At 47.8% G+C, this 13,161-nt stretch overlaps 1 protein-coding gene across 2 annotated transcripts in view; it reads left to right on the plus strand.

The window, feature by feature from the left end:
- The first annotated feature begins 1,288 nt into the window (after positions 1 to 1,288).
- TRAPPC9 (trafficking protein particle complex subunit 9) overlaps positions 1,289 to 13,161 on the plus strand; it is a 655,570-nt gene continuing 643,697 nt past the window's right edge. For both annotated transcript variants that reach the window (XM_075920070.2, XM_075920072.2), the window contains exons 1-2: positions 1,289 to 1,439; positions 8,268 to 8,868. In XM_075920070.2, coding sequence (XP_075776185.2) covers positions 8,285 to 8,868 — 584 coding nt within the window. In that variant the 5' untranslated portion in view covers positions 1,289 to 1,439; positions 8,268 to 8,284. The remainder of the gene's footprint in view (positions 1,440 to 8,267; positions 8,869 to 13,161) is intronic.

The following is a 13,161-nucleotide window of genomic DNA, read 5'->3' on the forward strand; positions in this document are numbered from 1 at the left end:
AGCACTTCATTTGCATTTCCTCTTCCACAAAAAACCCGCAGTGTAGATGTAGCCTGATATAGCAGCCCCTTGGCAGCAGACCCTGTCTGTGGTCTGAGCTCCTCACAAACAGAGGCTGGTCCACAGCAGCACTGGGGAGCCTACTCTGGTGAGGTGTGATTTTTTTAATGGTTTCTCACTTATGTGCAGTCCCTCACTGATTTTTCCGTGGGTTAGTGGCCACCAACCCAAAAATGATTCCTCACCTCTGTTCTATAGCATGAGCTAAAAGTCAGCAAACACTCAGCTAAGGCAGTAGAGTGGACTTCACTGTCCCTTCTCTGTGATCTCAATGCCTTGGAGTTACATGACCTTTATGTCTTACCACTTGTAAATCAGTTAAAATCTATCGATTGCTAACTAATAAACGTCTTTTATCGAAATCAGTGTGTTTGATTTCAGCAGTGCTGATGTATATTCATTACTCTTTGTTGGTCTGACTAGTTTATGAGTGTATACAATTCAATAGATACTGAACAGTACCCAACACATTTTTGGTGGTCAAAGCTTGGGACTGACAGATATGGGGGTTTGGCTCTGTACTTATTCATGGATGGCTGGGCATAGCATTAATGCACTCAGGCGTGACTTCACAGGCTGGTGGCTCTGAGGGATCAGCAGCTACACAGGTTTGTTATTCATTAGCAAAGCAGTGTAAGAGGCATCTGGGATGGAGACAAAACTGTTAAAAGTAGAAGTACTAGTTGATACACTGATAAAACCAGATGTCACTGAACAAATACATACAAAAAATGACTGTGGTCACCATGGGCCGCTATAACTAGCCACTATCGCTTGTCAGCTCTCTGGGGCTTTGTTCTGTGTCTGTGCAGCACCCAGCACAGTGGGTTCCTGGTCTATTTAGTGAGGCTCCTAAGGCTCCCTGGAGTCACCCTTCCGTCTCTACTGCAGTGGTTCCCAAACTTTTCGGCATCACGCCCCCTTTTTGATTTTTGAGAAACATTCACGCCCCCCCTCCAAAAAAAATACCAGCAAAACTTGGGGTGGGATTGATGGGGGTGTGTGTGGCTGGGTTGCCTCTCTCCCCCCCAGGGGCACGCCCCCCAGTTTGGGAACCCATGCTCTACTACTTCCCCCAGCCAAGACCTCAGGTCACCAAACAGCAGAGCGGGGCGGGGCGTCCTGGGAGTAGCCCCGCCCACATGTCCCCGCCCCTTGGATGCCTCGCCCTCCGCCCGCCCTGCCCCCTTTCCCTTGCTGGTAGCCTCGCTCTCAGGAGCAAGGGCAGGTGGAAGGCAGCGGCAGGCGCATGCGCCCTTTGTCGCCCTGCGAGGCGGGTGGAGGTTGAGGGCTGCCGTTGCCGTCAGTTCCGCTCCCTCCCCACCCCTCTTGCGCGAGCCCGGCTGGAGGAGGAGGCGGAGTCGGTTCCTGCCGGGGCTGTGAGTGTCCCCGACCCGCGTCGCGTTACCCGCCCCGCTCCCTCCCCCCGTGCCGGGCGGGGGGGTTGAATCGAGGCCGGGACGGGCGGGGGGTGCGCCCGCGGCGGGCTCTGCTGGGCGGCAGCTGCCCGCCGCTCACGGAGCCCTGTCCCGCGGGTGTTCTCCCTGCTGCCCCTTCCTCTGCCTCCCGCGGGGGCCCCTCGCTTTTCCTGCCGCCCCCCTTCCCTAGCTCCCCGCCCCCCAGCCTCTCTCCCTGAGTCCCCTCTCCCTCGGGATGCCCCCTCAGACTGGAGTCCCTGCCCTTTTCCTGTGTGCCCTGTCTCCTGTTCTCCCCTCCCCCGCAGGGGTGACTGCCCCTTTCCTGCTGCCTCTGTCCCCTGCTTCCTCCAGCTGGGGCCTGTGCCCTTTTCCTGCTGCCTCCCCTGTCTGGGTGCCCGGTACCCTGCTCCCCACCAACTGTCCTTTTCCTGCTGCCCTTTCCTTGGTGCCCTGTCGCCTGCTTTCCTCCAACCTGTGCTTCACCTGCTGGCCCTTTCCTTGGTGCCCTGTCGCCTGCTTTCCTCCAACCTGTGCTTCACCTGCTGGCCCTTTCCTTGGTGCCCTGTCGCCTGCTTTCCTCCAACCTGTGCTTCACCTGCTGCCCTTTCCTTGGTGCCCTGTCGCCTGCTTTCCTCCAACCTGTGCTTCACCTGCTGGCCCTTTCCTTGGAGCCCTGTCGCCTGCTTTCCTCCAACCTGTGCTTCACCTGCTGGCCCTTTCCTTGGTGCCCTGTCGCCTGCTTTCCTCCAACCTGTGCTTCACCTGCTGGCCCTTTCCTTGGTGCCCTGTCGCCTGCTTTCCTCCAACCTGTGCTTCACCTGCTGGCCCTTTCCTTGGTGCCCTGTCGCCTGCTTTCCTCCAACCTGTGCTTCACCTGCTGGCCCTTTCCTTGGAGCCCTGTCGCCTGCTTTCCTCCAACCTGTGCTTCACCTGCTGGCCCTTTCCTTGGTGCCCTGTCGCCTGCTTTCCTCCAACCTGTGCTTCACCTGCTGCCCCTTTCCTTGGTGCCCTGTCGCCTGCTTTCCTCCAACCTGTGCTTCACCTGCTGGCCCTTTCCTTGGAGCCCTGTCGCCTGCTTTCCTCCAACCTGTGCTTCACCTGCTGGCCCTTTCCTTGGAGCCCTGTCGCCTGCTTTCCTCCAACCTGTGCTTCACCTGCTGGCCCTTTCCTTGGAGCCCTGTCGCCTGCTTTCCTCCAACCTGTGCTTCACCTGCTGCCCCTTTCCTTGGTGCCCTGTCGCCTGCTTTCCTCCAACCTGTGCTTCACCTGCTGGCCCTTTCCTTGGTGCCCTGTCGCCTGCTTTCCTCCAACCTGTGCTTCACCTGCTGCCCCTTTCCTTGGTGCCCTGTCGCCTGCTTTCCTCCAACCTGTGCTTCACCTGCTGGCCCTTTCCTTGGTGCCCTGTCGCCTGCTTTCCTCCAACCTGTGCTTCACCTGCTGGCCCTTTCCTTGGTGCCCTGTCGCCTGCTTTCCTCCAACCTGTGCTTCACCTGCTGCCCCTTTCCTTGGTGCCCTGTCGCCTGCTTTCCTCCAACCTGTGCTTCACCTGCTGCCCCTTTCCTTGGTGCCCTGTCGCCTGCTTTCCTCCAACCTGTGCTTCACCTGCTGCCCTTTCCTTGGTGCCCTGTCGCCTGCTCCCCACAACAGTGGCCTCTGCCCTTTCCCTGGTTACTCCCTCCTCCCCGCTGGTGTCCTGTTCCCTGGGGTCTCTCCTAAGCAGAGCCCATGACCTCTCTTGTGTGTCCCCTGTCTCCCAACTTAAGTGACCTGTCCATTCCTGCACCTGTACCCTTCCTTCCCATTGGTTCTCCTTGTCCTGCCCTCAGTTACTTCCTGTGCAGCTCCCATTTTCCCCCCCCCCCCTTCACTTAGGGTTGCCAGGTGTCCGGTATTCGAGCTTTCTTTCCGGGAAACAAATTGAGAAAATACTGGACACACAAATGTCCAGTATTTTCTAATTAAGTTTTATTATTATCAGGAGTATCAGTATGTAGTTGTGTACTGTGTGTCTACCAGCCAGGCAGTACAGGCAGTCCCCGGGTTAGGTACAAGATAGGGACTGTAGGTTTGTTCTTAAGTTGAATTTGTATGTAAGTCGGAACTGGCATCCAGATTCAGCTGCTGTTGAAACTGACCAGCAGCGGCTGAATCAGACACACTTGGGGCAGAGCAGCTGGGGTGCTGCTGGGTTGGTCCAGTTGCGCCGCACCTCGGCGCTGCGGGGACCAACCTGGCAGCACCCCAGCTGCTCTACCCCAGGTGTCCCCAAGTCAACCACTGCTGAAACTGATGAGCGGCTGATTCCAGGAAGCCCAGGGCAGAGCAGCTCTGCTTCGGGCTTCCTGTAGTCAGCCGCTGGTCAGTTTCAGCAGCGGCTGACTTGGGGACACCTGGGGCAGAGCAGCTGGGGTGCTGCTGGGTTGGTCCAGTTGCGCCGCACCTCGGCACTGTGGGACCAACCCAGCAGCCCCCTAGCTGCTCTACCTCAGGCGTCGGCGAGAAAAGCCTGGTCTGCTGGGGGGGGGGCGCAGTAGCTTGCGCGCGCCCCCCCCCAACAGACCAGGGAGACGCAGAGCGGCTTTTCTCGCCATGGAGGACGCGGGTGGCGGGACTGCGGCACGTCTCGGTGGTCCTAGCACCCGCGTCCTCCGCGGCGAGAAAAGCTGCTCTGTGTCTCCCTGGTCTGCTGGGGGGAAGCGCCCCCCATGCCGCCGGAGGCAGCGACAGTGGGGGAGGCACTCCACACTAGCGGGGCCCCCCCGTTCGTATCTAGGGGTCTGACTTAAGGGGAGGGAAGCGGGGGCAGGGCTGGGGTGGAATGGAATCCCCAGGGCCAGACTCTTGCGTGTGCCCCGCCAGGACAGTTAGCAGGACCGGCAGCACCTCTGGATTTGCGTGTGCCCAGGTTAACCCTGCTACCCACCAGACGGTTCCTCTCCGGCCAGACCCACTCCCTGCGACCCACTCCCAGCCAGCCCTGCTTCCTGCTGGCCGGTTCCTTTCTCTTCTCCCTCCTCCCCCCACTTCCCCTGATCCTCTCCCAGTCATTCTTGGTTCCTTCCCCCTCCCCTGGGGAGCCCTGCTCCTCCTGACCCCCTCCCAGCCAGCCCCCCCTTCCCATTCTGAGATGAAGTGTGTCCGGTATTTTTTTGAAACCCATCTGGTAACTCTCACTTCTACCCTAGTTTCCCTGATCCCTGGACAGCAGTAGTTCTGGTCCCTAGGGTTTGTCCCATGGTGCTTTGTGCAGTGGAAGCAGTCTTTTCAGACAGCTGTATTCCCTCCTGGATCTGAACCACTGTGAAGAACTGAAAGTGAAATTGGCTGATCTATGTCTTGTTGCCCAAACAGGGCAAATGTGTCTGAGGGATTGCTGAGTTAGTCTGTACAGGATAAACGTAAAAAACAGCAAATAGTCTGGTAGCTCTTTAAAGACTAACAAAACATGTAGATGGTATCATGAGCTTTCATGGGCACAGTCCGCTTCTTCAGATGAGCAAATGTGAAAAGTAAAGATCATAAAGGGTGAAAGCTAAACTACAGATGTAAAAAATTGACTGAATAATTCATGGAAACCCCCTTATCCCCCATCCAGCCTGATAGTTGCTTCAATTTGAGTACCCCCACCCTGCTGCTGCACCCATACTCCTTGGCCAGACACCCTATCTTCACCCTGCTCCTGCACTCTCCCTCCTGGCCAGATACTTCTCTACTCCCAGCGTGCTCCTACACCTTACCTCCCACCCAGACCTCTGACCTTCATCCCCTCCTGCATCCCAGCTTTTTCCCAGATGCTGCACCCCCATTCCACTCACTGGCAGTCCTGTCCTGCACACTGATCTCATTTTGGCCACACCCCAGAGCCTGGGGGAGGGGTATCCACAAAACCCACTAACTCCGGAACCCCAGAAGAGTTAATCTTGCCTATTGGACTCCCTGAACTTCAGTCCTTCCTGTCCCTCCCCCTTGCCCTGTGGGGCCAGAGCACCAGAGGAGTGAGGTGTCTCAGTTGGGGCTACATCAGTGAGGGTTGGGGTTTTTGGAGAGGGTTTTTTGCTTCTCACTTGTGTGGCCCCCTACTGATTTTTCTGTGCGTCAGTGGCCTCTGACCCAAAAAAGTTCCCTGCCCTTGCCATAAATAAAACATGGGAACCTTTTATATTGGACGGAAATTAATATTTTACTTAGTTTACCAAACTTCATTTTAAATAAACACGAAAAAGTTAAAGTGCTTAATTTGTTTAAGTTTTGATTTATATTTCCTTTCTTATTGGTTAAATTAAACCATTCTCCCTAGTTGCAGCACTAGCAAAATGGCTTGGGCAAACATGTTGGACCTCCTTCGTCTGACACCCTTGGGACCTGACCGGTCCCTGATGAGGGATTTTGCCAGACCAGAGAGTCTCATTTCTGAACCCCCTGCAGCTGGACCCCTGCCCGGCCCGCTGACCTCCTGGCAGGCTCTTCACCTCCTGCTGGCCCCACTGATCCTATAGAGCAGCCACTGCTGCCCTGGCTCCGGGATCCACTGGGCAGGAATGCGCACCGTGTTGGGGCTCTGGGACCCACTGGACAGCTGCACGTGCCATGCTGGGGCTCCAGGACCTACCATGCAGCCATGTGCTGCAGATCCCGCCAGGCAGTCACATACGTGTCTCCCAACCCCGCTAGACAGACCTGCTGCCACACACTGGATGTCTCCTCTATCGGCTCACTGCGGGCAGCCCACTGCCCTGACGGCCCCACAGGGATCCTTGCCACTGGCTTTCCACCGAGACTTTCTGGTCTTGCAACATCTGTGCTGGATCATGGATGTTGCCAGACCAGAGAATCCTGGTTAAGAGAGTTTCAAACTGTAATTATATAATTAATGGTGAGTTTCTGTTAGCAGTTGGTGGTCCATGGGAAGGTTTGCATTGAGCTGGTTGGGCCATGGGCCAAAAAGTTTAAGAACCACTGTTCTAGCATAGTCTTTTGTGATGGGCAGAAGAACCAAGTACCTTTATTACAGTTGTGCACACTTTTTAAATTATTAAGTACCGGTAAATGATCACTGTCTCTCTCTCTTTTCTTGACTTTGGCATTGGATAAGATCTTTAGTCTAGTCCTATGCTTTGTGTTTCAGTAGTACTTAGCCCAATGTGGCTCTAGTCCTGGTGAGGGCAAGTAATACAAATATTAAATATAAAAATAGTATATATTTTTAATTGTTGTAGTATTTCAAGATATGTTAAGGATACTGTTGCATAACTTATATATTAACAATGTTACATAGCATTAGTATTTACGGGGCATACTAGCCTTCATAGCTCCAAAAGGGAAAGTCCTATTTACGCTTTACGAGTTCTTGAATGGTTATCTTCCTCCTCTTGGTTTCATCAACTTCTGTCTTGCCTCTTAGTTTTTACATTGCTTTGCTTTCTTTGCAAGCTCTTCAAGTCTCGTTTTTTTATATTAAGTTTTGTAAAACAGTGGAATGGCTGTATCAGTGGGTCACTAAGATTACCCCTTGATCGTGTTTAATTTATCTTTTGCAATATATAACAAGACTGCTGCAGAATTAGTAGAAAGGTGAAAATAAAGCAGAGTATTGGGCCTGCTATAATGGTGGTTTAATTTTGTAGTGTAGTGGAGGTAAAACAGAAGTATTTGAAAGTATTTTTAGAGAATGTTACATACATATGGTATATGGAAGTGTTCAATGTTAAAGTGCCTATTGGACTCAGGCAGCACTCAGATAACAGAAAATGTGTGTGGCATAAAATATAGACAGACAGAAATACTCACCATCTGACACGACTTTTATTATAAGGGTTGTAGTTTTAATTCTTAAACTATTTTCAGGGCTTAGTATTTTTACCATTTCAAATTATGTTGTAATGATACTTGTAAATGAGGTGCTCATTCAGGATACCAACTTTTTTATTGTGCTAAGTTAATTTATATTGCTTTTACCTATGTTGAAATGTCTAACACTCTGATTATATCTCATTGTATAACAAACAATAAGATTCCCTTTTTGGACAGAAGGTTGGCAGTGCTGGATATCTTCTGGAGCCATTTGCAACACATGACAGATCCTTTATCCTTTTTTCCTTTACCTTTGTCCTTTTCTCTACAGTTCTTTCATTACATTTATTTCCTCAGAAATATAAAACTGTAATGGCTGGATAGGGGTATGCAAAACATGTTTAAGTGGCACCATTCTTTGCAGCAGATACAGCATCTTAGGAAAGTTGTTTTGTGAAATGTTTCTGCATATGTTTTTGTCATTCTTGAAGATGTTGAATTAAAAAAATGTTTAATGTTGTCCATAGCTGATCCTCACTCCTATCTTCTTGCCAGTCTTTGCACCATTGAACAAGTAGCATGGTTGCTTATAGAGTAGAAAAGAGTTTTGAATAATACTTGTAGTTGATAATACTTGCGTAGATAATACTAATATAGGCCTAGAGCCAGTGAACATTAATACAAATGCCTTTTTTATGTGAGTAATCCCTGTGCAGTGGATGGAACTACTGGTATGCTTAATGTCAAGCATATGCATAATAAGTGTTTGCAAGATTAGGTTCTAAATTAAGCATACCACATTAAGGGGTAACAAACCAGGCAAGGAAGGTATAGAAAGGACAAGGATAGCAACTAATGCTGTAAGTTTGCTTGAATTGCATCTTATGAATTTTTATTTCTGAATGGGGCAAACTCCTTATGGGAGGGTCCTGACTTTAAAAAAAACTGCTACCCAGTCCTCTGATGGTGTAAAATAATTAATATTTTTCTTTTTATTAGATTATAGTTGATGCAAAATGAGTGTTCCTGACTACATGCAGTGTGCTGAGGACCATCAGACTCTTCTGGTTGTGGTCCAGCCAGTTGGGATTGTCCCTGAAGAAAACTTTTTTAGGATCTACAAACGAATTTCAACCGTGAGTCAGATTAACGTCCGTGACTCCCAGCGTGTGCTGTATATCCGCTATAGACATCACTACCCTCCGGAAAACAATGAATGGGGAGATTTTCAGACTCATCGGAAAGTTGTGGGACTCATAATTGTAACAGACTGTACCTCTGCAAAGGATTGGCCCCAAACTTTTGAAAAATTCCACCACCAGAAGGAAATATATGGTTCTACACTGTATGATTCCCGATTGTTTGTCTTTGGACTTCAAGGAGAGGTTGCTGAGCAGCCCCGCACAGATGTGGCATTTTACCCTAATTATGATGAATGTGAAACGATTGAAAAGAGGATAGAAGATTTTATTGAATCTCTCTTCATTGTCCTGGAGTCCAAACGTCTTGACAGGGCCACTGATAAATCTGGTGACAAGATCCCACTTTTGTGTGTACCTTTTGAAAAAAAGGACTTTGTAGGTCTGGACACTGATAGTAGGTAAGTGGCATATTGACAGCTTCACAGGGCTTGAAAAAATTATGTAATGCTACCTCAAGGATTAAGCCTATTAGCTGGGTAAAGAAATGCCTGTGGCACCAAAAGTATCTCAAGGCCATATCTTCTGTAATGTAAGGGAACTTACTTTACTTACTGGTGGACTATATTTAATCTTATTACCTTGTTAGTTAACTTTAAAAAATATTAATAGAAATGTAATTTGTGGTCTTTTAAAATAGTCTTTTAAAAAGTAATTGACTAGATTTCAAAGATTCTACCTCTTGTTATATTTTTGCTGAATGGAATTTGATTAGCCAGAACTGGATGAATATATACGTTTATTATGATGTTCAATAAACTGTAGTAAAATTAATTTTTCATATTTTGCTGTGAAGATCTGACCAACCTCTGCCACTACATCCCTTATTTTTGGCTAATATCTGGGTCCTCAATAAAAAACTGGCAGCCCGCAGGGTTAGTTCCTGGTGGGCCACTCCCGCTATGTTTTACCTGTGCCTCCACAGGTATTGGATGATTGCCTCCCTGAGTGGCTGCAAATCACCATTTGTGGCCAATGCAAGTAGCGCGGACTGGGGCACTGCTTCTCTCTGTTTGCAGTGGCCATAAATGGCAATTTGAAGACAACCAGAGCTGCGATCTTCTGAATCCTGTGGAGGCGCAGGTAAACGTGGAGGTGGGGGCCTGCCAGGGACTTACCTTGTGAATCGGATCCAGTCTGTGGGCCAGAATTTGCCCACCCCTGATACAGAGATAAGGTCAGGGAAACAGAATTCCTGTTTTTCAATAAAAAAAAAAAACTTCTTTAGAAATATTGTCTAAAAGCTTTCAATGGTACTTCGTGTCATTACATAGCTTCAGAATAAAGTCACATTAGATGAGCTTCTTTCCACTGTGTATAATGTAAAATCGTTATTTCCAAAAGTTAAAGGTGTTACGCCAAAATGAATATTAACTAAAGATGAAAATAATGCTGAGTCTCAGGGCCAAATGTGACCCATGAAATTCTAAACTAGTACAGAAGTCAAACAGAAATCAATGGCTATTTTTTTCATCATAGAAAAGCATAGATTGATGCAGATATGCATTGTTGCATTTAGTTTCCATTTGTTACATATACTTAAAAGCAAAATGCAGTTGTTAGGTTTTTGGAAAGTTGTGTGAGGGCTCTTCCATCTCAACCCTGGTGTAGGACATGCTTTGTACACATTAGATTACAGTTTTAGTAGTAGTTTGGGTTCTCCTGCTGCCATGCTGAAACTGATGTATTACCTAAGTATATTTTAAAGGGTGCTCTTTAACTACAGTGTTTCTGCACTTGGCTCTGCACTTGGCATTGCCCTATCATTAAGATAGCAAGCATTCTAACTTCTATCATTAATCTTCCATTTAAAAATTACACCAGAAAGATTTGATAAACCGTACTTTCCATTTTTGTTCAGTGTTTTATTGTTTTTAAAAACAGGAATTCTATTTAAATTGCATATGGAAGTGGTTTGAAAACTTTCATTCAAATTGGCTTTTTGGAGTAATATTTTAGCTAGAATCTGGTCAATGTCTTATTAGAAATTTCAGAATCTCAGTAGAGCTGTGAAAGTTACATGGTTCAGAAAAGTTCAGTTATACCCCTCCTGATTGGACCCCTGAATACATTCTTATTTATATTTAAATAAGATAAAGGTTTTTATGCTTTCTTTTTTTTTTTCTTTCACTGCTTGTGAAAGTGGAAGTCTTAACGGCCCTGGCTTGACCCAGAAATAATGACATAGGTATATCCTTTGTGAGCTTCTTTGCACAGATTTTCCAAGCACTTTGAAGCTGCCCTGCAATATCACAGCTTTTGTAGTCTATTTTATAAAACACAGGACAATTGCCTATGTTTGAGCTGGACTGAGATCATAACATTGTTACACTTCTGAGTTAGAGTATTTAAACATAGATCTTCAAAGGTGAAATGCTAGTCCAGTTTCTTCTGACTACTTCGCTCACAATAAAACACATCTAATGTAGCATATTCTGCTGTATATTACCTATAATTCACTAGCCAAATGGGAATTATTGTTTAAAACCACACATTGCAACTTTTTTTTTAAATTACCAGTTGAGGGTGTTAACTTGTCTAAGTGAATGGAATGCTAAAAAGATCCCATCTAATTTTCTTTTCAGAACATTGGAAACATAACTGGTATAAAGTTTTTTGTTTTCTTAGCCGATTGTGCACATACCCTCAACATGTTGGTGGAGGTGAGGTCAAAGGATGAATGAAAAGGCTGACTTTATTGAAATGGTGGAGCAAACCCTCAGATGTTCTTTAGTACTACCAGCACCTATAAACTGATAAAGATGGCCCCTTTACAGTGGTTGAGGTGCTCTCTTCCCTCAAGTCTTAATTCCTTTTCTCCATTCTCATCTCTTTTTATGGACACAGTGAGGTGTGTTAGCTTCATATAGTTTAAACTGCTATTTGCAAGGTATATAAAAGGTTGACTAGTAAGCATCCGCTTTAATGCGTGATGCTTACTGGTTCTGGTTAACTGGTGGAGGCTAGAGCAGCTCCCGCCCTGCTGTGGGTGGGGGGCTGAATCAGCCCTGCAGGGAACACCATGGACAGAGGCTGCTCCGTCTGTCTGGAGCAGCCTCGGCTGCTGGTGGGCCCGGGTGCTCTGCAGGCGGGGCTGCTCCAGCATGGCTGGAGGAGCCTCTGCCTGCCTGCCTGCCCTCCCTTTAATTAGTTAACCAGTTAAGCAATGTGTTTAACCGGTTAACCAATTAAATGGGATTTTACATCCCTACTGTCTGCTACTAAGGCGTGAATATTGTCCTACTTTGATGCAAATGACTGCATTAGAGTACCACCAAAGAGTGCACAGATAGATTTGATGCCTCAGTGCATCTCTAATTGTTTAGTCACAGGTTGTTGTTTAATCTGCGGGAAGTATACCTGCAACTCTCAATTTTTAACTACCATTGATCTATCACCGAGGCCTGCTCATCTGAAGGCTAGAAATATACACTGTGCCAAACGAGACAGATTAATATGTCAACATAGAAAATATCTAAGCAGAAATTAGTGAGTTAAACATCACGAGGATGAAACATACCAGGATAACTGTTGATCATAATATCTGAGTGTGTTTCAACTGAGAGATTTTAAAGCCCTCAATTCATTTAATATATTTGCAGGCTAATGCACTTCCCGCCAAACACTGTGGATTTTGAGTTTGAACTACACAATCTCAGTGTAGTCATGTTTCACCCAGCTAACAAGTGTCACATTATTATCAAGAAGTAATATTCACTACTGACGTGGATGATTATTGTAAGCAAACTGGCTGCCTAAATGCAAAGTTTATAAACTAGGGACATGAATCATTTCAGATTTCATAGTCCAGAGAAACTAGATCTGGAGTGGACAATAATTTTCGCTGGGCGGGGGGAGGGGCAGGCACACCGCAGAGTTTGCTAAGTTGTCACGGGTTGGAGCCTAGCCCCTGGAAAGGGCAGGGCCTTGAGTGGCAGAGGTGGAGTTGGGGTTGGGGTTGAGACAAAGAGCAGACTGTGTAGGAGAGAGAGAGACTTTGTGATACAAGTTGTGTGTGTGACAGTGACTGGGGTGTGTGCTGGCTGCTGCTGTGTAAGTTTCTGAGATGTCATCTGCTGTCTGAGATGGGGCAAGCTGTTCTGCTCTAGTCTCCCCTCTTACCCACTCATCAGAGATTGGGTATGTGTGTGTGGGGGGAGGGAGGGAAGGAAGGAGAGAGAGAGAGAGATTGGGTATGTGTGGGGGGGCGGGGGAAGGAAGGAAATGAATGTGTGGGAGAGAGCTGGCTGCTGGAGAAATCTTAGAAACAATGCACTGCCTCTTAAGACAAGCATTCATCTCAGGCACTCACCATCTATACTTCAGACAGGAGCAGCTCTGCTATACCAGCGTGTGTTCCTTCCCCGATCCCTGCTCTGCAGAGAGAGATTATAGAGGCAGGGGGACACCCTGACTTCAGCGCCTCCCTCTCTGCACAGCTAGCTGGAGGGACCTGGGAGCATCTTGGCTGGAGGATGAAGCAAGGTGGGGTGAGGGACAACTGAACACCTGCTGCCAACTGTAAAATATGCATGCTCTGCTAATCAGTTGGGCTGGATGAATAGAAATGCTGAGTGGGCCAGTTGTGGCCCATGGCCCATGGCCCATGTTTTGCCCACCCCAAGCTAGATTCAGTTGAGAGGAAGGAAGAGTTGAGATATTTGTCTTCTGGCAGCTTACTTGTGAACTTGGAA

The sequence above is a fragment of the Pelodiscus sinensis genome, chromosome 2 (genome assembly GCF_052426305.1).
Source record: "Pelodiscus sinensis isolate ZL-2025 chromosome 2, ASM5242630v1, whole genome shotgun sequence".
In the NCBI taxonomy this organism is placed as follows: Eukaryota; Metazoa; Chordata; order Testudines; family Trionychidae; genus Pelodiscus; species Pelodiscus sinensis.